Source organism: Rhinopithecus roxellana, chromosome 3 (assembly GCF_007565055.1).
Source record: "Rhinopithecus roxellana isolate Shanxi Qingling chromosome 3, ASM756505v1, whole genome shotgun sequence".
Taxonomy (NCBI): Eukaryota; Metazoa; Chordata; class Mammalia; order Primates; family Cercopithecidae; genus Rhinopithecus; species Rhinopithecus roxellana.
Window position 1 is genome coordinate 24008250 of NC_044551.1, and position 24951 is coordinate 24033200.

At 34.1% G+C, this 24951-nt stretch overlaps 1 protein-coding gene across 1 annotated transcript in view; it reads left to right on the forward strand.

Annotated features, from left to right (window-relative positions):
* Nucleotides 1-24951, forward strand: part of TMEM232 (transmembrane protein 232) — a 247190-nt gene that overhangs the window by 18773 nt on the left and 203466 nt on the right. The window contains exons 2-6 of the mRNA XM_030927320.1: nt 4586-4697; nt 5981-6086; nt 8677-8834; nt 19082-19181; nt 21583-21749. Of these exons, the coding sequence (XP_030783180.1) occupies nt 4586-4697; nt 5981-6086; nt 8677-8834; nt 19082-19181; nt 21583-21749 (643 nt within the window). The remainder of the gene's footprint in view (nt 1-4585; nt 4698-5980; nt 6087-8676; nt 8835-19081; nt 19182-21582; nt 21750-24951) is intronic.

The following is a 24951-nucleotide window of genomic DNA, read 5'->3' on the forward strand; positions in this document are numbered from 1 at the left end:
AAACACAAAACCTTTTCACATGCCTGTTGGCCATCTGTATGTGTTCTTTTAAGAAATATCAATTCGGGTCCTCTGTACATTTTTAAATCAGGTCATTTGTTTTTGGCTATTGATTTTGGTTTCTTATATATTCTGGATATTAGCACCTTCTCAGATACATGGTTTGCAAGTATTTTCTATCAATCCATAGATTACCTGTTCACTCTGTTGATTGTTTTTATACTGTGCACAAGATTTTTAGTTTGATGCAATCCCACTTGTCTAGTTTTGCTTTTGGGTTCATAGCCGAGAAATTATTGTGAAGACCAATATCAAGAAGCATATTCCCTATGCATTCTTTTCGTAGTTTTACAGTTTCTGGTCTTACATTTAAGTCTTTAAGTCATTTTGAATTGATTTTTGTATGTCGTGTGGGATAAGGGTCTAATTACATTCTTCTGCATGTGGATATTCAGAGACTATCCTTTCCTCATTGTGTATTCTTTCAACCCATGTCAAAGATCAGTTGACTGTAGATATATGGATTTATTTCTGGATTTTCAATTCTCCTCTATTGGCTTTTAGGTCTTTTTTTATGCCAGTACCATGTTGGTTTAATTGCTGTGGCTTTGTAATATTTTGAAGTCAGGAAATGTGATGCCTCCATCTTTGTTCATCTTGCATAAGATTGTTTTGGCTATTCAAGGTCTTTATGGTTCCATATGAATGTTATTATTATTTCTGTAAAGAATGCTATTGGGATTGATAGAAATTGAATTGAGTCTGTAGATCTCTTTGGGTAATATGGACATTTAAACAATACTGAGTTTTCCAATCCATGAACACAGGATGTCTTTCTATATCTTCTTTGTTTTTATAGGTCTTTTTTTCTGTGTTTTCTGTAAATTGCTTTATCAATGTTTTATAGTTTTCAGTGTACAGGTCTTTCACCTCTTTGATAAGTTTGCTCCTTAGTATGTTATTAGTTTCGTTGCTATTATAAATGGGATTGTTTTCTCCATTTCCTTTTTTGGATAGTTCATTGTTTATATATAGAAATGTTACTGATTGTTGTATGTTCCCTTTTTTATCCTGCAACTTTATTGAATTCATTTATTAGTTCTAAGAGATTTTTGTGGATTATCTAGGAATGTCTATATATATGTCATTTGCAAGAAGAGATAATTTTCTTCTTTTCCAATTTGGATGCCTTTTATTTATTTTTTCTTATTTAATTGTTCTGGCTAAGACTTGCAGTACTATGATGAAAAGAAGTGTAGAAAGGGACATCCTTGTCTTGTATTGTGTCTTAGAGGCAAAGTTTTCCATTTTCTTTCATTGATTATGATATTGGCTGTGGGTTTTTGATATGATGGTCTTTATCGTGTAAAGTAAATTGAAGTAAATTCTTTTTACACCTGTTTTCTTGAGAATTGTAATTATGAATGGAAGTTAAACTTTGGCAAATGTTTTTTCTCTGTTGAGATGACCTTTTTTTTTTTTTTTTTTAGTAATATGGTATATTACACTGATTTATTTTTGTATGTTGAACCATTCTTGTACTCCAGGGATAAATCTCACTTGGTCATGGTGTATAATTGTTTTAATTTGTTATTATATTTACTTTGCTAGTATTTTATTTATGATTTTTGCATTGACGTTCACTAGGGATTTTGGCCTATAGTTTTCTTTACTTGTAGTGTCTTTGTATAGTTTCAGTATCAAGTTGATGCTGGCCTCATAAAATGAGTTTGGAAGTGTTCCTACTTGTATTTTTTGCAAGAGTTTAAGATAGTTGGTAGTAATTCATCTTTGAATGTTTGGTTGAATTCAACCATGAAACCACCTGGTCCTGGGCTTTTCTTTGTTGGGAGGTTTTTCTTTACTAATCTAATCTTGTTTTTCTGTTGGTGTGTTTAGCCTTTCTATTTTATCTTGATTCAGTTTTGGTAGCTTGTAAATTTCTAGGAATTTATTCATTCTAGGTTATCCAATTTGTTGGTATATAATTGGTCATAATAGTTTCTTATGTTTCTGAGGCATCTGTTATAATGTTTTCACTTTCATTTCTGATTTTATTTATTTGACTTCTCTCTTTTTTCTTGATTATTCTAGCTAATGGTTTTTCAATTTTGTTTATTTTTTTTCAAGAAAATAACTCTTGGTTTTGATGATTTTTAGTTTTTCATTCTTTAATTTATTTCTACTCTTATATCTGTTATTTCCTTCTTTCTGCAAACTTTAGGATTATTCTTTTTATAGTTCCTTGAGGTATAAAGTTAAGCTGTTTTTTTTTCCAGTTATTTCTCCGTGTAATGTGAGTATTTATTGTTATAAACTTTTCTCTTATTACTGCTTTTGCTGCATCCCAGAAGTTTTTGTAAAGTGTATACATAGGTTGGTTGGTTTGTGAGCACTGAGAAAGGTATGTAAAGATATACAATAAGTCATTAATCTTGGCTATTAATCTTGACAGTTCAAATTGGAGGCAGTAGTGTTGGGAAGCAATCTATTAACTTTTTCATTATGCATCTCTGAATGTTTGGGTTATTAAAAACAGCACAGTTATTTTCATATTTTAAAAAACATAATTCCTAATGATATTGTAAAAATTAAATGGATGAAGGGGCTGTCTTTTTTAACTTCCAAACTCTTCATGCAAATGAGAAGATTAAAGCTATTTTGGACACTTTATGTAGAGTAGGTTCACACAGATCAAAAATATGTTATCCCAGATGACTACTGAGAAACAGTTTTCAGCCAGTGCTCACCAAATATCTTCAAAAGCAAGAATGGAATGAAAATCAGGAAATCAAAGATGAGGTTACTTATTTCAAAATGCCCAATTTTCACAGACTTTGTATATTCTAACACCTGAACACTTCCTCTATTGTACTGCAAGCTCCATTAAGGCTGGATTATTTGTCTTTTTTGCTACTATATCCCCAATGCAAAACTTAGTTCCTGATATGTAGAAGACTGTCAATAAATTCTTAGTAAATAAATTGATAAATGCTTATTTTAAGATTGGTATTTAACTGCCCATTTAAAAAATAGCAGTTAAAGGGTTGATTATTTCATTAATTGCTCTGTTCTGGGATATCTTATATTTGATTCCAGTTTACAGAACACCTTATCATTACCTCTGTTCAGCCTGTGATCATGTGGCACTGTTGTTATTTTTAGTAGATCTGTCTCCCCAGTAGGACTGTGAATTACTCAGGGACAAAATCTGATTTCTATTCATTTTTTTCTTTATCTCAGAGAGCAACACATTTAGTAAATTCTATTTCAGTAAATGCAGTAATTTAAAATGTTTTATTTTTTCAGATTATTCTTTCTAATAGCATGACTCCAACAATAATTTTACTTCACAAAAACAAAGTTCATTGATTCTACTGTTCACTATTCCTTTGATACCACTTTGATCCCATGTCCATCTTCAATTTTGTGGTACATCCTTATTATCACTTCACCTATTCTCTTGCACCTATGCCTTCAACTTATTTGTCCTACTTCTCTTTGAAATTCTCATATACTCTCTCTATATTTTCCCTATGGGATCCATTTAATTCATAAGACTTTAAATTCCATATGTATGCTGATGACTCAAATACTGATATATCTTGTCTGAATTTTCCCTGAAATTCAAACTCATATATCCAACTGCTTACACTCCATCTCCACTTGGATGGCCATGATGATCTCAAACATAACACGTCCAATACTAAAATTATTCTCTATCTTCACCCCACATCCACTCCTCTAACAGTTTTCCCTATCTTAGTAAATAGCAATTCAGTCCCTCTAGTTACTCATTTAAATCACGACTTCTTTCTTTCTCTCATGCCTAATTTCTAATTCATTGGCCAGTCTGGTTGGAGCTGAAGTCAAGACATATCCATTATCTAAACTCTTCTCCTTGGTTATATTCTATAATCCTGATCCAAGCTACTACTACATCTCACCTAACTACATGTAAGCTCCCCCTTTTGCTACATCCCACCTCCCTACATGCTAATTCTTAATATAGCATTGGAGAAATTTGGTTAAAGCTCAAGTTAAATCATGCCACGCCTCTCCTCAAACCCTACAGTAGTCTCCCATTTCATGTAGTTAATATGGCTACTTGCTACCTCTTTGACCTTGCTTTATACTTATACTTCTTTCTTCCTTTGCTCCCTCAAATCCAACTATGTTTGGGCTGATTCCACTTGCATAGAAGGAGTAAAAGTTTAGCTTAAATGAGTCAATGCTGATTTATGTGAGGAGATAAATCAGCCTTCAACATAATTGAAGCCATGCTGGATTTTATCTGAAGAAGGCTTATACCAACAAGACTTCTAGCAGTCATCTCAGAAACTTTTTCTCAGGGGCCACAAAGGTCTTTAACAATGGGAATTATGTTTCTCAATCTAATAGTATGACAGGATCAATCCAGGAGGCTTGCATATATCTTTTACTGATTTTTTTGTGTGAAACAGTTTTATTAAGAAAGTATTTTTTTCTAGAATATAGTTATACATAGCCACTGGAAGTTGATTAATTGAAATTTGGAAATGATAGCTATAATTTTTGAATATTAATTTTTCAATGTTTTATTTAGGCCAACATTTTCAATCACAAAAGAATTCATCTTGAGATTCAATCAAACACAAAATTCCAAAGAGAAGGAAGAATTGTTGGAACTAGCTAGAAAAATCATTCTCAGATGTAAGGTAATGGCATATCATTGGATTGTTCAGCATGTTAACTTCCTTTTCTAGTTGGTACATGATTACACATTCTAAAATATTGTAAGAAAAAATAAGAATACATCTTTCTTTAATTATAAGTAGGGATAGTTAAAATATTAATGCAAATTAAAGTTAAAGCTTATAACCAAATAATAAAAGCTCCTGTAAAATTTTGTGGAAATATACCAGTCCAGGAGCCCGTAGCGAAATGTTAAGTCTGGCAAATAAATTTTTGATTATGAAAATTCTATTTTTTCTTAAAAAGTTAATTGAGATATGCTGTATCTCAAAGGAGAAAAAGGCCTGTCTAAACCTTTATATATATGCATGAAGTACTCTGTTCTTTCTCTGTAACAAACTATTCTTCACCTGAATTGTGAAAAATATATTCTTTGAGAATATGACATTACAAATAGATTTTTTACAAATTTACAAATAGATATCAAAACAGAACAGGAAGTAAAGTAAGTCCTTGCTTTTCCTTTTCTACATTGGATTCAGTTTAAATTTTACAGAGAAATAACATACATATTTTGCTTTGATATGAATAATTCATTAAATAAAAGCTGCACAAAACGTGCATAAATTAAAACTGGTGCACCACCTTTTTTGTGGTGTTGTAGTGGTTGTTATTTTCCAGTTCACGGCTGCCCATATATTTGAACATTTTGAAAAAATTTGATTAGAAAAAGAGTATACTTTTGATAAGTGTATATGCAGACAGGTGGCAGGAGGTGCATTCACCAGTGAACTTTTCTCCAATTGAATGAGTGTTCCCTGCAACAGTCCCAGGAGTGGGCACAATAAGGGAAGTGGAGCAATCCTGATCATCTCCCTCATGTTCATTAACTTCTGCACATCAACAATGAAGTAACCAGGGTTTTCCAGCAAACTGGCATCAAACTCGCTTCTGTTTTATCACATTTCTTCAGTGTTTTTCCTCATAAAATAAAAAAAAAATGCATTCTCTTGGGGAAAAATTGGAAGTAATCACTAGAAAGTAAAAAATGAGAATTATTTTCAGCAAATAGCTAATGACATTACTTATAGTATCAACATTTTTTACATCTTAACACTAATACAGTTTGCATAAAATCTCCAAAAATTTGAGTAATAAAAGCAAAAATATAAAATTGTATACAACTCTGGTCACCGAGCATTAGCTTCATAGAATGACTTTTGGAACACAATTAAGAGTTAAAAATTAATAAATATATAAAAAGATGTACATTTTGATTTGTCTTTTTCATGCTTCCTCATAACAGAGAAAATTGGGTCTCAAAACCTTGGGCTCTGGGAAGCATGTGCATCTTCCTGCTGCATGGATTGAAGTAATATATCTGGCTCAATGCAAAGGGGAAATCCAAGATGGTATGTACTTTAAATTCTTATTAGGTATCCTAAGCATTTTCTAGATTATAAGTGAAGGCGTAATTTGAGAACTTTAATTTTTAAATATTGTGCAGAAGACAAGAAATTCTTCTACTCTATCAAAATACATTTTATTTTGAAAATTCATTTTGTAATTTAGAATTTATGATTTTAACTACTTAGCTTTTTAGTGATAAAATTATTTTCAAAACTTTACTCAGCATAGTCTTTATTACCTTTTTGCTAAAATTAGCAACTAATTAAAAACTAATATAAAATGTCATTTAGTGATTTCCAATTACAATAGGCACTAGACTTTAGAGAAATTTGCTTCTTCATTTTATAATTATTACTTATAAAACATTAATCAAATGACCATTTGTTTTCCACTTATTTTAAATAGCAAGACTCATTACCTTTTCATTTATCACTCCTCATTTATGCCTCCTTTAAAACATCCTCTAACTAATCTAAAAAAAAATTTACGTTATTTCTAAGGGAGTAAAATTCCTTCCATCACTATCGTTAAATTGTATATATATGTCTTTTAAAATAATTTTAGAATGTTAATCACATGAGTTCAGAAAGAATTTCCCCCGTGTAAATTAGGTTTTGTAGTGCTATCTAGGAGTTTTCAAGCAGCAGGAAGAATTATTTTGTATTTAACTTGCCTTTATGGTCCTTCATTACAGTGCCATCCACAGCCTGACCTCTATTAATAATTTAAATGATATTGAGGTAAACACTTGGTTTACCAGCAAGAAGAGGCTGTTTGCTCTTCATTGACAATTAAATTTCAGTTTTAATTAGTCATGTGATTTAGAAGAGGACTGGCCCTTGCCCAACCCGACGGAGGTGAATCATGGATGGTCTAAATCAGAGGTCCCAAAACGCCGGACCATGAACTGGTACCAGTCTGTGGTCTGTTAGGAACTGGGCCGCACAACAGGCTGTGAGCAGCCAGTGAGCGAGCATTACTGAGCTCCACCTCCTGTCAGATCAGCAGTGACATTGGATCCTCATAGGAGTGTGAAGTCTATGGTGAACTGCACACGTGAGGGATCTAGGCTGCGTGCTCCTTATGAGACAAAGCCAGTCCCTGGTGCCAAAATGGTTGGGGACTGCTGGTCTAAATCAATTATGGTAATTCCTTTTCACTTGCCAGTGATTTGATTAGGGTTAGTCACATGACCTTATCCTCAGCAAAGTGATGTAAAGACAGCTCTATTTCCTGTACTTTTTGTTGACTTGCTTTTGAAAAAGACATGCCTGGGAAAAAAGCATTCCTTTCCTCCCTATACTCTTGTTTGTTCCTGTCTAGTTTGCTTGGTAAGAACATGATGCCTGGAGTTTGTGCAGTCATCACAGTCCTCATGCACATGAGGGGAAACTAGAAGATGAAAGAAATGTGCATCTAGAGGGCAGCTATCTTAGCTGTCCCTGGAACCTTTCCAAGTCTAATCTTGTGAAATAATAAAGCTCCTTATTTTGAAGACATTTTTGTTATATTTTCTGTTACATGCAGCAAAAGCATTTCAATACATTCACATATTGAACTCTAAATAATACTCTCAATATGACTTCTTACTCTCTTCACAACTAAAATAACTGAATAGGTGTTTTACCTGTACTTTTGTCTGCTCCTCATTCTATAGTCCACCCTCCACTCAACAGCTTGTGATTACACTCAGATGAGCCCCAACTCCATATCATGGCCTACAGGGCTCTGCATGTGCTGGCTCCTGGCTACCTCCCTACTTACTCATTATGTTCAGCCCTACTGACCTCCTTCCTGTCCCTTGAGCATGTCAGGGTTCTTCTTTCCTCAAGTCCCTGTATTTGCTGTTCATCCTCATATATTTACATGGAAGCTCCTCAAAGCTTTTGTAATGATTTGAGAAGCTGTTTTCTCTAGGCTCTTATCTCTATATTTTTCCTCCTTCAGCTTCGCAGGGTGGCCCTGTTTCCTCTACTTTGATTCTCTAGTCTTCTGCTCTTCCCTTTTTATCTTGAGCACTGCCTTTTATCATCCGGTTCTGTCCTATTTCTCCACCACTATGTGTGTGACCTGGTGATTTATTTAGTGTTGGGCCTGTATAGTGTTGGATCTATAATAGCTGAGCCCCCTTGGACATTTCTTCCTTCCTCTAGCCTCTCGACCTTGGTGGTTTCTGTTTCAGTTGCTTCATGCCATGAAGTTGAACTTCCTATATGGCAACTTAGGGTTCCAAAGCTAGTATCTTGAGAGAGAGAGAGAGAGAGAGAGAGAGAGAGAGAGAGAGAGAGAGAGAGAGAGAGATCCAGGTGGAAGCAGTGGTGCCTTTTCTGATTCAGTCTTAGAAGTCACATAGTATCATTTCTGCCACATTCCATTCTATTGCTTGAAGCTGTCACAGGGTCTGCTCAAGTTTAAGGAGAAGGGCGTATAGACATCACCTCTTGATGAGAAAAGTGTCAAAGAACTTGTGAATACATTTTAAAACTGCAATTTGGTCTTAATGGTAGGAAATAATTATAAAAAGTAATTATAGCATGTAGAAAAACAGGATGATTTTCAAATGATGCAGTTTCTATATTTTTAATATTTCAGAAGCTTTAAATATGCTTTATGCATCGCTGGACCATGCTTCCTTTGATTATGATCATCTGCCTGCCTTATTTTTTGTTGCGGAATCGGTTTTATACAGACTCTGTTGTGATGCATCCCTCAAAACATATTTATATTCAGTTGAAATAAAGCTAGTAAAGGTATGTTTTGAAAAACTTCTTAATGTTCTTAAATATTTCATATACTACATGTAACAACATGACATCTATTTTAGGATCAAAACAGAACATTTAGTTTTATTATAGAATATTCTTTTGTTTGGTAGTTTAATCTTCTCTAATTGTGAGTAGTACATTATTATTGCTTAATATCTAAATGGAGATAGTAGTTTGAGAAAATATAATTTCACAAACTACATAAGAAAATAACATTTCATTAAAAAACAATATACTTAACTGTTTTTCTAAGTATATATATATATAGTTTTTATTTTCTATTTTAAGGGCTTTTAAATGCCACCTCCTCTACCATTTAAAAATGCTAACAAATAACCCTAAATAACTGCCCAATTTGGGAAGCTTAGTTGTTCCTCTAATATTCTATGTAACTTTAGATCTATAAAATGAAAAACTCTTTTCAGGTAACTCATATTTTATAAGATCCTTGAGATCATATTGTTTCACTCTCAGTGATGATCATGGTTGACTGCTGTAAAATACATTATTAGTCAAATAAATATAGTTTAACTAATGGTTTTACTGCAAAGAGAGAAAAGAAAGGCTAAAAGTATTTCTTTAAGATGGTTTTATATATATATGTATAACACACACATATTTATATATATGAATGAAACAAATTAAATCGATGATGCAGAAATTGTTTTTTAAATTAAATTTTGATTATAAACTGTTAGAAATCGAACATGAGAGAACATTGATGAATCAGTCAATCAGTTGAACACTTTGGGGAGACAACCACATTTCAATCATGTAAGTCAAGCTTAGATGCTCTCTGACACGTTTGGTAGTAAAAGACTTGTGGAGACCAGGCAAAAGTAGATACTGGGCAAAAGTAGATATAGAGAACATATAATAGAAATTAACCATGCAAAAAACTGAGCTTTGCATAGAAGGAGGATTGAAGAAAATAGTCAAGATATTACTAATAACTGTCTTGGGATGGTGCGAGTATGATGATTTTTTTTCTTTTTTCTGTATTTCCAAAACTGTCCACTAAAAATACGTATTTATATTTATAATGAAAACAATATATATGTAAACATAAAATATATAAAATATAAAATATAAATATACATATTTATAATGAAAAAAGAAATGTAATAAAATTTTTTAAGTGGAATAAAAAAACATGGAGCAAGTCTGGCTTTTATCTCCTCTTTCTCATCTCCTTCAGTGACTTTTCTCCATTTCTTGCCTTTTGTATTTCTGCTAGCAGGAAAAAAATAGCTACAAAATATAGTTTTATGCATTGAGCATATTGCTTATACTTTGCACATGCCCTGTTATCTGCCAAGCCAATTTGTACCAGTTCTGATAGCAGCTGCAAACACTTAAACCTTACTTAACTATGTGCCTTACACAATGATAAGTGCTTTAAATATATTAGACACATTAACTTATTTTATTCTCACAACTATCCTAAGAGGATTATTCATAATTTCATATTCCACATCCGTCACTGTGGCACAGAGAGTTTTAAGTGACTTCCCCAAAGTCTAAGCAGAGAGAGTTTTGATATTCAGTGTGGCTCTGGAGTCCAGTGAACTCTCAGCTATGATGCTACACATCTACCTTGGTTCTCAGATTTACTAATTTTTACCTTATTCTTTCTTCTATTGATATATAAATAACATTTTAAATATTTATGAAGTACATGTTAGTGTCTGTTACATAACTAGCATGTATAATGATCAAGTCAGGATATTTAGGCTATCTGTCACTTTGAGTATTTATTACTTCTACGTATTTGCGTCATTTCAAATCCTCTCTTCTAGTTACTTTGAAATATGCAAGGCATTGTTGGTAAGTATAGTCACCCTGTTCTGCTATCAAACATTCTTTCTAATGCTATATTTGTACCCATTAACCAACTTCTCTTTATTTTCCCCTCCTATTTACCCACCCTGTTTGGTCTCTAATATCTATAATATTATTCTATTATCTTTGTTCATGAGATCAAGTCTTTTAGCTTCCACATGTGAGTGAGAACATGTGATATTTGTATTTCTGTGCCTAGCTTATTTCACTTAACATAATGACTCCCAGTCCATTCATAGTGCTGCAAATGATATTTCATTATTTTATGGCCAAATTGTATTGCATTGTGTACATACACCACATTTTCTTTATTGAATCACCCATTAATGGATACTTAGGTTAATTCCATATCTTTACTATTGTGAAGAGTGCTCCAGTAAACGTGAGAGTGCAGGTGTTCCTATAATACACTGATTTTCTTTATCTTCCTAAAAGATAAATGCCTACTAGTGGAATTGCTGGATAGTATGGTAGTTCTGTTTTTAGTTTCTTAGAAAATCTAAACACTGTTTTCCATAGTGGCTGTAATAATTTACATTGCCACCAATAGCATGTGAGTTCTCTTTTCTCTGTATCCTCGCCATCAAGTGTATTTTTTTTTTGTCTTTTTAATAATAGCCATTCTAATTGGAGTGAAATGATATTTAATTGTGGCATATGGTCTTTATTATTTTGAGGCATGTTCCTTCTATGCATAGTTTAGAAACTTTTTATCATGAAGGGATGTTGAATTTTTTCAAATGCTTTCTCTGCATCTGAGATGATCATATGGTTTTTGTCCTTCATTCTGTTGTGATGTATCATGTTTATTTATTTGTGTATGTTGAATCATTCTTGAATCCCTGGTATAAATCCAACTTGAACATGTTGTATAATCTTTTTGATGTGCTATTGGATTCAGTTTGCTAGTATTTGGTTGAGGTTTTTTGAGTCTATGTGCATTAGAGATAATAGCCTATAGTTTTCTTTCTTTGTTGCACGTTTTCTGCTTTTGGTATTAGGGTAACGCTGGCCTTGGGAAATGTGATAGGGAGATTTCCCTTGTCCTTAACTTTTGGGAATTATTTGAGAAGGGTTGGTATTAGTTTTTCCTTATCTATTTGGTAGAATTCAGTAGCGAACCCATCTAGTACTGCACTTTTCTTTTTTGGGGGAATCTTTTCGTTAATGATTCAGTCTTGCTACTCATTGGTATGTTCAGGTTCTGTATTTCTTCCTGAGTCAATCTTGGTAGGTCGTATGTTTTCAGGAATTTATCCATTTCCTCTAGTTTTCCAGTTTGTTAGTGTAAAGTTGTTTACAATAGTTTGTACTTCTGTGGTATTAGTTTTAATATCTCCTTTTTCACTTTCGATTATGTTTGAGTGGGCCTTCTCTCTTCTTTCCTTGATTAGTTTAGCTAGCAGTTGATCAATTTTATCTTTTAAAAAAGTTTCATTTTGTTGATCTTTTGTGTTCCTTTTTTAGTCTCCATTTCATTTATTTCTTCTTTGATCTTTATTATTTATCACCTTCTACTAATTTTGAGTTTAGTTTGTTCTTGCTTTACTAGTTCCTTGAAGTGCATCATTAGATTATTTGAAATCTTTCTGTTTCTTTGATGCAGGAATTTATTGCTATAAAAACCCTTCTTAACACTGCTTTTGCTCTGTCCCTCAGGTTTCAGTATATTGTGCTTTCATTTTCATTTGTTTCAAAACTTTTTTTTAATTTCCATTTTAATTTCTTCATTGACCCAGTGGTTGTTCAGAAACATGTTGTTTAATTTCCATGTATTTTTATAGTTTTCAAAGTTCCTCTTGGTATTGATTTCCAGTTGTATTTCATTGTAGTCTGAGAAGATACTTGGTATGATTTTGATTTTAAAAATTTGTTGACTTATTTTTTGCCTAGCATATGATCTAACCTGGAGAATATTCCATGTGTTAACGAGAAGAATGTACATTCTGTTGTTGTGTTGGGAAAAATATTATGTGAATATCTTTAAAGTCCGTTTGGTCTAAAGTCTAAGTTAAATACAATGTCTCTTTTTTGATATTATATCTAAATATGTCTCATGCTAAGGTACGAGTGTTGAAGTTCTCCACTATTAACATATTGGAGTCTGTGTTTCTCTATAGATCTAGTAGTATTTGTATTGTGAATCTGGGTGCTCCCTGTTGGGTGCATATATACTTAGAATTGTAATATCCTCTTCCTGGATTGATTCCTTTGTCATTATTTGATGTTCTTGCCTTTTTTAAAAACCTTTTTTGACTTAAAGTCTATTTTATCCAATAGAAGTATAGCTACTCCTACTTGCTTTTAATTTCAATTTGTGTGGAGTATGTTTTTCCATCTCTTTACTCTCAGTCTGTGTCTTTACAGGTAAGGTGCATTTCTTGTAGGCAACATATAGTTAAATTATGTTTGTAAAAAAGTGTATTAAGCCAGCCGATATCTTTTAAGTGAAGAATTTATTTTATTTACTTTTAGGTTATTATTGATATGTGAGGTTTTGTTCCTGTCATATTGTTAATTGTTTTCTGGTTTGTAATAGTCCATTTTAACACTGCTATAAAGAAACACCTGAGACGGGGCAATTTATAAAGAAAAGAGGTTTAATTGACTCACAGTTCTGCATGGCTGGGACGCCTCAGGAAACTTAACAATCATGGCAAAAGGCGAACGAGAAGCAAGGGCCTTCTTTACAAGGCAGCAGGAAAGGGAGAGCAAAGGGTGAACTTCCAAAGACTTATAATACCATCAGCTATCTTGAGAACTCACAATCACTAGAAGAGCATGGGGGAAACCACCCCCATGATTCAGTCACCTCCCTCCCTCCACACGTGAACCTCCCTTGACACATGGAGATTACAATTTGAGATGAGATTTGGGTAGGAACACAGAACCAAACCATATCATGGTTGTTTTGTGTATTCTTCGCTTCTTTTTCTCTTATTGTTTTTCCTTGTGGTTTGCTAATTTTCTGTTGTGGTACCATTTGAGTCTTTTCCTCTTTTGTGTCTTTGCTTTACTCATGAGTTTTACACTTTCATATGTTTTCATGATCATAACTATCATCTTTGCTCTTCCTGGTTTAGGACTCCCTTGAACATTTTTTGTAAGGCTAGTCTAATGATAATGAATGATCTTAGCATTTGCTTGTCTGTAAAAGACTTTATTTCTTCTTCATTTATGAAGGATAATTTTGCTGGATATAGTATCTTTGGGTCTTTCAAGTGTCAAGTATTTTTTCTTGCAGCAATTTGAATATATCGTTCCAATATCTCTTGGCCTGTAGTTTTCTGCTGAGAAATCCACTTTTAATGTGCTCAAGGCTGACTAGATGATTTTTCTTTCTGTTTATTTTATAATTTTCTCTTTGTCTTTGACTTTAGACAGTTTGACTGTAATGTACCATGGAAAAGTATTTTGGGTTTGTGGGGTCTCCTCAATCTGGATGTCTAAATCTCTTGGTATACTTGGGAAGATTTCAAGTTAAATTTTGTTAAATAAGTTTTTGAAGTCTTTCATTCACTTTTTACCTTTAGGGATACCAATAATTCATGTATTTGGTCACTGTATTGTGTCACATATATCACAGAGGCTTTGTTTTTTCTTTTTCATTATTTTTTCTTTATTTTTCTCTGAGTTACATCAAAAGTTATGTCTTCAGGTTCTGAGATTCTTTTGTGTTGCTGTTGTTTTAGTTTATTGTTTAAACTCTTGATTGTACTTTTTATTTAATTAAAGAAGTTCTTCAATTCCAGATTTTGTTTGGTTCTTTTGTATGATATGTATCTCTCATAAATTTCTCCTTCAAATCTTGAACTGTTTTCTTCTGACTTTTTGTATTATTTTTTGAAATTCTCTTGTATCTCACTGTGTTTCTTTAGTGTCATAATTTTGATTTTTTTCCCTGTGATTTCACACATTTCTTTTTGATTGGGATATGTTGCTGGGGAATTATTGTGTTCCTTTGAAAGTGTCATGTGTAATATTCACTTATTCCAATTTTTTGAATTTGCTTTCACAGTAGAGGATTTTTTCCTGAAGATGTGTCATAGTGTTGGTTAGTAGGATCCTTTGTATTTGATTCTGAGTGCATGCAGTGGTGCAGTCCCTATATGATTTATTTGGCTGTCAACAGCATCAGTGGTATCTATGATTTCCCAGTGGTTTAGAATGTGGTTAAGAGTAGAGGCTATGGTGAAGTTTTGCTCGGGGACAGGGATTCCAGATGGGTTAGTCTTTGGTCCCCAGTGGTGGCAGCAGTGGGATGAGTATGCCTGTTCTTGTGCCCCTGTGTACAAGATACTTGCTCTGGTATTAGCAGGACCAGGCAGGCCAATTCTTGGGCTTCTAGGTAGTTTACTTAGATCATGGTAGTGACACTGGTGGATCGGGCAGGTGAGTGAGTTCTTGATTCCCTGGGTAGGTGGCGTGGTGTAGGTAGTGGCAGTAGCAGTTGTGGGACAACCTTCTGGGTCCTGAGCAGTGCATGCTGATGTTGGAGATAGCTACAGTGCAGTTTCCACCTGCAGCCCTAGTCATGCAGCTCTCAGGCTTGCCTGTTCTCAGTTGTAGCAGCACTGCAGTGGTGCACATAAAGGTAAACAGCCCTGCCCTTTGCACATGAGCTTGATCATGGAAGTCATTCAACCAGTAGGAGTGTGGTCACTATCCAGGCCCACTCAAGGAGCCATCCGGTTCACGTGCCCTAGCCTCCAGTGGCAGCAGCAGTGGCTGAGCCTGCAGAGGTATGCAGAGTGGGAGAGAGAATCCGTGTGCATGAACCTGAACACAGAGGCCACTCCACCAGTGGAAGTGGGGTCACTGCCCTCAGCCCCAGATAGCTGGCTCTCATTTGGATTCCCAGTGGCAGCAACTGCTGCTGCAGTGTTAGGTGGGGGGTGTGAATGGATCTCACTCTCTGCTTGCAAGCCTGAACACAGAGTTTGTGCTACTGGTGAGGCAGGGTTTCTTCTCATAGCCCCAGACAGGAAGCTTTGAGGCTCTGGAAAGTGTGTGCCTTGGTTTCCTTTGTCCCAGAGACTGCAATGTTAATGCACTGTACATTCTCTTTTCTGGGAAGTAATACTACTTGTGGGCCACAGTACTGGGGCCCTGTAACACCTTTGTTTCCAGCAATGCTATGCCACTGTAGCCCACCGGGTAGGCACTAGGGAATGTCAGTGGGGGTCCCTGGGATATGGAGATATGAAGGCTATGTTTCTAAAGGGAGGATGTAACCCCATGATGGCTGTACTCTCACAATGGTAGGCTGCTGTAGTTGCTTAGGTCTCAGGGGTGTGAGTGAACCAGCAAAAGTTCTCTGTCTGGTGCAATGTCCTTTGGGGGTCTCTAGCTCACTGTCCATGTTAGTGTCAGGAAATATGTGTGTCAAAGAGCTCTGCCATGGTTCAGATTGTTGCAGTCCATGGTAGGGACATAGACCACTGAAGTTCTTACACTCTTTCCCCCAATAGCAAGCCCCTATGTGTTCCCAGCTGATTTTGCTTCCCTTCTGTATTAGTTGATTCTCACGCTGCTATAAAGAAGCACTTGAGACTGGGTAATTTATGAAGAAAAGAGGTTTAATATTCTCACGGTTCCGTAGGCTTAACAGGAAGCATGACTGGGAGGCCTCAGGGAGCTTATAATCATGGCAGAAAGTGAAGGAGAAGCAAGCACATCTTCACGTGTTAGAGAAGGAGAGAGAGAGTGAAAGGGGAAGCACCACACACTTTCATACAACCAGATCTCACTGTCACAAGAACTGCAAGGGAGAAGTCCGCCCCCATGGTCCAATCACCTCTTACTGGGCCCCTCCCCTGACACGTGAGATTATAGTTCGGGATGAGATTTGGGTGGAAACACAGAGCCAAACCATATCACCTTCTGTGTCTCAAGTATTTCCTGTAACTTCTCTATTGTACTCCAGTGTTCTCTCCTAGTTGTTCCATCTGAGGCATGATTATTGATTCATAATTTTGGCTCTTCTTTCTGGAGAGAGTGAGTATGCAGTGTCTCTAGTCAGCTATCTTCAGCTGGAATCCCAAGATTTAATATTTTTAAAGCTTGCTTTTTATTATTCTAGCTCATATAACTATCTATTGGAAATAAGCATGCTCTATAAGTACTTTGAACCCAGGCAAGAAAACATTTTAGTTGTCCTCTTTGCCTTCATAGGGTTTTCATTACATATCTGAAAGACTATTGGAAATCTCCCTTTTGTTCTTTTATTTTTGATGGAATGCTTTATTAAAGGATATTATCATAGAGGCCTCACCCACTCTATATGCACTGTTTTGTTTCTCCTTTGGAGAAGTAGCTCAGGGTTGAATAGATCCAGAAATATATGATCCACGAATATTATTTCTTTTATATTTTGTTTACATTCTTTCCTTTCTATCTAGCTCTAAGTGTACAATATTTTTAATGATTGAATTCTGTTTACAGAAGTATAGAGAATAACATAAAAGCAACAACAGTTTTATATGTATTACGTAGAAATATTTGCAGTGATCGTCAAGATTCTATGCAAGAATCAAAAACATACAACTATTAAAATACAACACATGATAAATATTATCCAGCCTTCAATTTTACAGCCAGCTAAAAGGGTCAGAAAAAAGAGAAGAAGAGATGAAAATAGAAAGAGAGAAGGAGGAGGTAAAGGTCAAATGAAGGAAATGTGGGAGAGCTCAAAAAGAGAAACTGACAAGCTGAAATTCAATGTAGGAGGCAAAGCTTGAGTTGTCAGACAACAAAGAGAATATGTACACAAATAATACATGAAGAACAATACATAGAAAGTCTAATATACAATATGGAAAGGTAGATTTGTCAATAAAAATTTGGCCTTCAAGAATATTAAGATGAAAGCTTTTAAAATCATTTTCAAGTATAGCTATAACTAAAGATAGTCTCTGGGTCAGATGAAATGCATGACCAATTTGAGGTATAAATACAGATGTTATTCATACTGACATGCTTGTCATGTATGTTCTATTTTGTCCCGTTACATTTTTGAATATTATATTCCTTTCAGTATCTATAGTCCTTGAAAAATATTAACTTATCCCCCTTCTGATCAGTTATTCATTCATTGTCTATATCTATGAGAACAGTTTCCTTTAATTCTGTCATCTAGAGTATTTCATTATTCTTTTAAATATTTTTTTCACATTTAACTTCAGTATCTTAGAGAAACACAGTACTATAACAAAGTTGTTTGTATGAAGAGACCCCTTGGGCACGCCTTCTAAACATGTTATTTTTATATACTTCATAAGTCTACAAATGTATATGTTTATACTTTATGAATACATTTATAAATATTAATGATGAATTCTCAAAATTTATTAGTAGTGATAGAGGTTTGTAATAAAAAATGTGGAAATCACTGCCATAGTAGAAAGCTCATGGCTTTTGGAGCAGTACATACATTCCCGGGTTCAAATTCTAGTAATGTTACTTATTTACTTTATAGTCTTGGATGACGCACTGAGATTTCGTTAGATTTATCTTTTTAATTTTATTTTCTTTTTACATGTATATTGTTACATGATATCCTGCGTTGCTGTTAAGAAGATTTGGAGATACACACACACACACACACACACGATAATGACAGCTATTGCTGTTATTTGGGTTTTCTTCATAATTTAGAAACTGTATTCCATTTATTTCTATAGTTAATGTGTTTTTTATGATTTTCTGTAAAATGTTGCAAATTATTTTTGCAGACATTCCATTTTATGTAGTCTGTGTAAAACAAACTATATGTTTACTAATCTTACAGAAGTAAGATTTTGCACTGCTTATTTAATAATGACCCCATGAGAGGTCTTTTTTCGTGAGGGAATAAGGAGCTTAGCTCAGCATATTATGCAGAAGTAGGCTAGTTCTCAACACTATGTGACGCGATGGTCCTCAAACTGTTGACTGAGATGCGTAGAAAGAAATACCGTTTGCATTGCAATCCAGATAACACAATATATATTCATTTATATACTGAAACAAGGAATTGTACAATAAACTATGTTTTGTTTTTTCTTCCCTTTTATTTTATTTAAAAATCTCCTGTCAATTGATTTCATGACTCACTTAAAGGGTATGACTTGTAATTTGAAAAACACTGTTCTGAAGGACATAGAACAAAATAGCATTTAGTGTTGGTCATTATATGTAATATAGAGATGATTTATAAAAGATTTTTGGCTGAGCTATCATTTCAATCTTGATATAAGTGTTTTAATGTTATTTCAAAACCACATAATGTTGAATGAGTTTAAAATTGTTTTCTCAAAAGAAAATGTAATAAAATAATGGTTGGATTTTCTTGTTTTTTAAACATTTATTGATGTAACATAAAAATGCATTTTTCTTTTCTCTTTTGACAGATTGGCTATTTGGTCTTCTTACGACTTTTTATATTTTTCCTGCATGGTCATCTAGAAAGTTTTAAGCAACATTTACTTAGGCTTCAACCATATTTATACGGTAGAATATCTTTTATTTTTTACACTTACAAATGTTTTATGTTATATTTTGAGAAGCTCAGACTGTCACTATAAAGAATGTAAGCTGCATTTTATTTTTCATAAGATAATAGGTGCAGTGTTGAACAGCACAGCTTCAGGGCCAGATTGCATTTGTTCAGCTCACTGCCCCTCCAACCCCCATACTTTTGTTATTTCTTTGTGGTGAGAACATTTAGAATCTGACTCTACTTTTTTTCCAGCAATTTTGAAAAGTGCAATACATTATTATTAACTATAGTTATCATGTCGTGAAATAGATCACTAGACCTTATTCCTTCTATCTAACTGAAGCTTTGCACCCTAATATCTCCCCTTTCCCCATCCATTCCCGCAACCTACTCCCTGGTCCAGATGCTGGTAATCCTCATTCTGTATTCTGCTTTTTACTTTGCCACTTAAGTGTATGAGCTTTTTTGTGACTCAGTTTTCCTATTTGTAATAGTATCTACCTCCCTGAATTTCAGGAAAGTTAAATTCATATTTTAGTAAGGTTCTGGACCTGGTGATCCACTGAATCTAAGCTATATGTAAATAAGAGTGAGAAATTCAAGCAGGAGCTGAAGTTTTGCATATTGAGTAATAGAATTGAGATAATGATGTTCTGAACTAGGAAAAAGTTGGAGAAATATTGGACATATTGAATTTGAAGGTCACTCAGATATATATACCCAGCAAGCAGTTGAAAACATAGGTTTGGAACTAGGGAAATAAGTGAAGCCTGCCTGGGATATAGAATTGACAGTCATCCATGTTAATGTGGCTGTGGGCAAGGGGCAGGGAGAAACTAATTCCAGGAATGAAATCTTGGGGAACATACATTTAATGGATTATTGGTGTAACAGGGCCCAGGAAAAGAGAAATAAGGGAGGTAAGAGGGAGTGATTATGTTTAAGGAGAGAAATTCAAGATCAATATTGCCATAGAAGTATTAAACAGTAGAAGACCTGAAAAATAATGAGTTTCTACAGTCAGAAAATCACTGCTGATCTTGGGAGCATACCCAGTGGAGAGATGGAAGCAGAGTTCAGATTGGAGGTAAACAAACAGTGAGGGAAATTTTAAGCATAAGGCAAAAATTGTTAACTATTTCAAAAAAAGTTTAGCTATAAATATTTATGCCGATATGTAAATATGTCAATAGTTTAGATGGATAAAACAAAGTCAAAATATTAGGAGAGACTCAAGATAAAGGGAATAATATTTGGTGACAAAAGTCATGGAGGAGGGAACAGAAGGTAATAGCAGAAGTGTTATGGAGACTGATCAATTAATACCATTAGCGTAAGTCCTGATCCGATGTGGTTGTAGACAGATAGAATAGGAATTCTTGTCTAACATTTCACTCTCACTTGTTTTTATATCTTACTTAAATTATATGACCTCTTCTTAACTCCTCACTGTGTTCAGCATAGTGACTTATCAAATATTCACATGATTATGGCAAATCAACTTTGAAAAATTATTTGAGTAAAACCCTCAAGTTCTCATATTAGCTTGTTATTGAGGATATACCCCCCTCAAAAAAATCTGTCTTTCATGTACAATAATAAAATCCCCCAATTTTGTCCTCTTACCAAATATAATAGAGCCTTAGGTTACAGCTCTTCCTTTAACAATAGGCTGTTTTCTACCTGAAGCTATCAGCAGCTGCTATCTCTCCACATAGCTGTCCAGTAGAATGGTCATTATTAATTTTTCAATTATGTGGATGGACTAAAACCCAAAGTTTGTCTAAAAGTTTATAGAAAGAGCAGCACTGAGATGATTCTGTTAAATATAACGTGGTGTTGTGTTACATTACCTTATTGTTGTAAATAATAACATCTTGTTTGTATTATTTACAACTTGTTGTAAATAATGACATCTTGTTTGTATTTACAACATATTGTTGTAAATAATAACATCTTGTTTGTATTGTTTACAACATATTGTTGTAAATAATAACATCTTGAGAAGGAATAAAACTGGAGAATGTTGGTCTAGAATCAATGACATTGATTCCTTTGTAGAATTACAATGTCAAAATTATCCATTATGAATGCAGCATCTATTATAACTTGATTTATTTTCATCTGGAAGTTTCCAAGCATTGTTGAACAGTAACTATATTTAATTGGGCATTCAATGATTATGAAATTGCTGTTCTGAAATATAAATGCTTACATATAAATTATTTACCGTCTAGTATTCTATTACACCACCAGGGGGCATACATAACACTATAAATCTTAAATAGGAAACTACAGCAGTTTCTGCATCTAAGTACTGAATTTAAGTATAGTTTAATAGCTAAAAGACAAATGAAACACAATGCAAAATATTAATAAAATATTTCTCACAGATGATTTTTCTTACAATAGCACTTTCTTTCTCTGGAGCATCATATCACAAGTATCCAAACATCTTTTCAAATGTGCAATTCATCCTGAAAGCCTCGGAAATTATAGGTAAAAGAGAACTCCGTTCTGAATCAATTTTTAGCCCTGTGGAAAATAAGAAAAGACATGAGAACACAGATTCTGATATGGTGGGTAATCTGATATGGTGACTATATCCTGTTGCATGATGCATCAGATATGATTACTATGATTAAGTAATGGTGCTTGTCAATACAGTAGGCATTGAGGAATGATGCATTTAGCTGTGGAGGAGGGGTGAACAGCAAAGACACAAATTTCATGCGACCATATGCACAGTTCCTGGAGAGTAGTTAATAGGATGAGTAGTGAGGTATCAGTATATAACACTACTACTTTAAATGGAGTAATGCCATAACACCTTCTTCTTCATAAGTTCCATCTCACCTATTTAACCAAAAATTACAACATAATTTAGACTGACTTGTAAGTTAACATTTTAAGATATTATATTTTTATTAAAGGGAAAGTGTGTAAAGAGCAAGTTATTTATGAAAGCAGGCATAGAATTTTTATGCTTTCATAATTCATATGAAATAACATTCAGTGGCCAGGCGTGGTGACTCACGACTGTAATCCCAGCATTTTGGGAGGCCAAGGCGGGCGGATCACCTTAGGTCGGGAGTTTGAGACCAGCCTGACCAACATGCAGAAACCCCGTCTCTACTAAAACTACAAAATTAGCCAGGTGTGGTGGCGCATGCCTGTAATCCCAGCTACTCAGGAGGCTGAGGCAGGAGAATCGCTTGAACCAGGAGGCGGAGGTTGCGGTGACCTGAGATTGTGCCATTGCACCCCAGCCTGGGCAACAAGAGGGAAACTCCATCTCAAAAAATAAAATAAAATAAAAAATAAATAACATTTAATATGCTATTAAAGTGAACTGAAAACTTTAAAAAATAGTTTAAATGGGCAAATGATAATAATCTTTAGATTATGATAGATCTCTTAATTTCTAACTCAGATATTAGTAATCTTTGAAAAAAGCCCTAATTAAATAATTTGTTGGTATTTAATAAACAGCACTATGTAAACACAAGTACAGTGAGCCATATAATTGTGCATATACCTTATTGATTAATATACTTCAAAAGACAAATTTTAATCTCTGGGGCTAATAATGCCTTTCTTTCCTCACATATTTTCCAAAAAAGACCAGTAAGCATTTCAAAACCTTCTTTTTTTTTTGTTAAACATATTTATTATTTTATAGCTTATAAATAGAAAATTTGTTTTTCTTACAACTTCCTAAAAAGGAAAAATACATTTAACATTACACAAGTTGAAACACCTAAGGAAATTTGAGGAACATTCTTTTTTTAGATGATGTTGTGTGTTACCTTATAATTTTCCCATGCTTCCTGTGAGCCCTTTTTAAAATCGGCTATAAATTAAATATATAAGAAAAAACATTCAAACACATCTATTTGTAAGAGAAAATACTTTCTGGGCCTAAGTGTTTTCTCTTTGCACATTACTAGTTCGCCATTTATGTAACAAGTGACATTTACCAAGTAAATTGAGCCTTCTGGTTATAATTACTAATGAGCACAAATTGCCTCGTGAGAAAGGGATCTGTTTTTAAGTATAAAAAATGTTTTAACAGTAAATAGATAATGAAAGATATCGAGCAACAGAAAGAGCACTGATCATGAAGGGAACAGATCTGCTTATCAACTGGTTCTGTGATCTAGGAGAAGCCCACCGATCTCACCAAACTCCCATTGGCATATCTTTAAAAAGTCATTATTATTGTCATAGTCATCATCATCATCATCATCAATCTGTCCGAACTCTTTTACAGCATTGTTATAAAGATTGCAAAAAAAAGCATATGCTTTATAAGTATTAAATGCCATGCAAACATGAAAAATAATTATTAAAAATATGTATTTAGGACCTCACTGTACCCTAGACAGTGAACTATAGTATTTTCATCTAAGGATGTAAGTATGTTGACTTACTGTTGTGATTGGAATGTTTTTCCCTTAAACAAATAAGATTCCATGAAATCATAGCAATGTGAATGGTCTGGTTATGAGGTAGGCAACTGTCAGTGTTGATTCTGATGCTCTTTAAGAATGAATCCATTTTGTCACTCTTGGTGCACACACACAGCAAGCAAATGGAAGCTTACTGCTGTACAGCTCAGCCTGAATTAGAAGGGGCAAAAATGTCAATACATGAAAGGAACATATCAGCTTAGAGTTGGACAAGTCACTAAATCTCTCTGTGCCTTTTTCCACTTTGTAGAACAGAGCTGAGATTCAACCTCTTCTAAATTCTATTTCAGCTCTATCCATGTGATCCTGTAAGGGGATTATAACAGAGTTTGGCCTATCAGGTTTATTGCCCTTCTTTTTCTCCTCCTCTTATCTCATAATATAAAGATATAAATATAGGATAGCATAGCCACAGTGCTGCTAAAATTACTAATTTAGCTAATCAGCACTCAGTCAGTGCTGGACTGCATATCTTAAAGTTCCCCAGTTTCAGCCCAATTTATCCAGTACAACCAGCCTTTCCAGTTCAGTTGAGTATTTACTCATTCAATACCCATCTCTCTCACCTGGCAAAGGAAAGAGGAAAAAAGATATAAAAGTGATAGAAATGGAAATATAAAAGATACATTTGCATCAATCTCTTCTCCTTTCCTTATGATTGTTTTAGTATATTATAGCAGAGGATTTGTGAATTTATTCCTACTGCCCTTATCATTTGATAATGCTAAAAGGTCTATAGCACATATTTTGACCACTGTAAAATATTTGATTTTTAGTATTCTTATATGCATTGGAATAAAGTCATAATTACTTAATTTGTTGTCAAAGTGCTACCAAAATTGCATTGAAAGTTCTATAGGATGTTACGATACATTAGGATACACACCATATGAGCATAGGTTCCACTTAAGAATAGGAAATTTCCTTTCCTCTGCTGTTGGACCCCATTTCTCTTTTTAATGTCTTTTTAAGTGATCCAGACACAGAGTTTCCATTGACTTTGACAAATGGTACACTTAATTAGCTCTTTTGGATAGCAGAGCCAGAACTCTGGATTGAGTTTTCCACTCTGTCCTTTGCTCACTAGCAAAGCTGAATTTTCTAAGCAGAGTTGTCACCTGGTAGTAATAATAGTTATTTGGAGAAGGTAGATTTAAACCCTGCTACAATGAAGTAGACCTTTTATTAAATAGTTTCATCTGTTCTGAAGTACAAATAGTTCTCTGAAAACTAGCAAACACAGAGTTTACATTCTAGTATGATTAGCAATCTCATTCTCTAACACTTTTTGGTAAGCCAAAGTCATTAC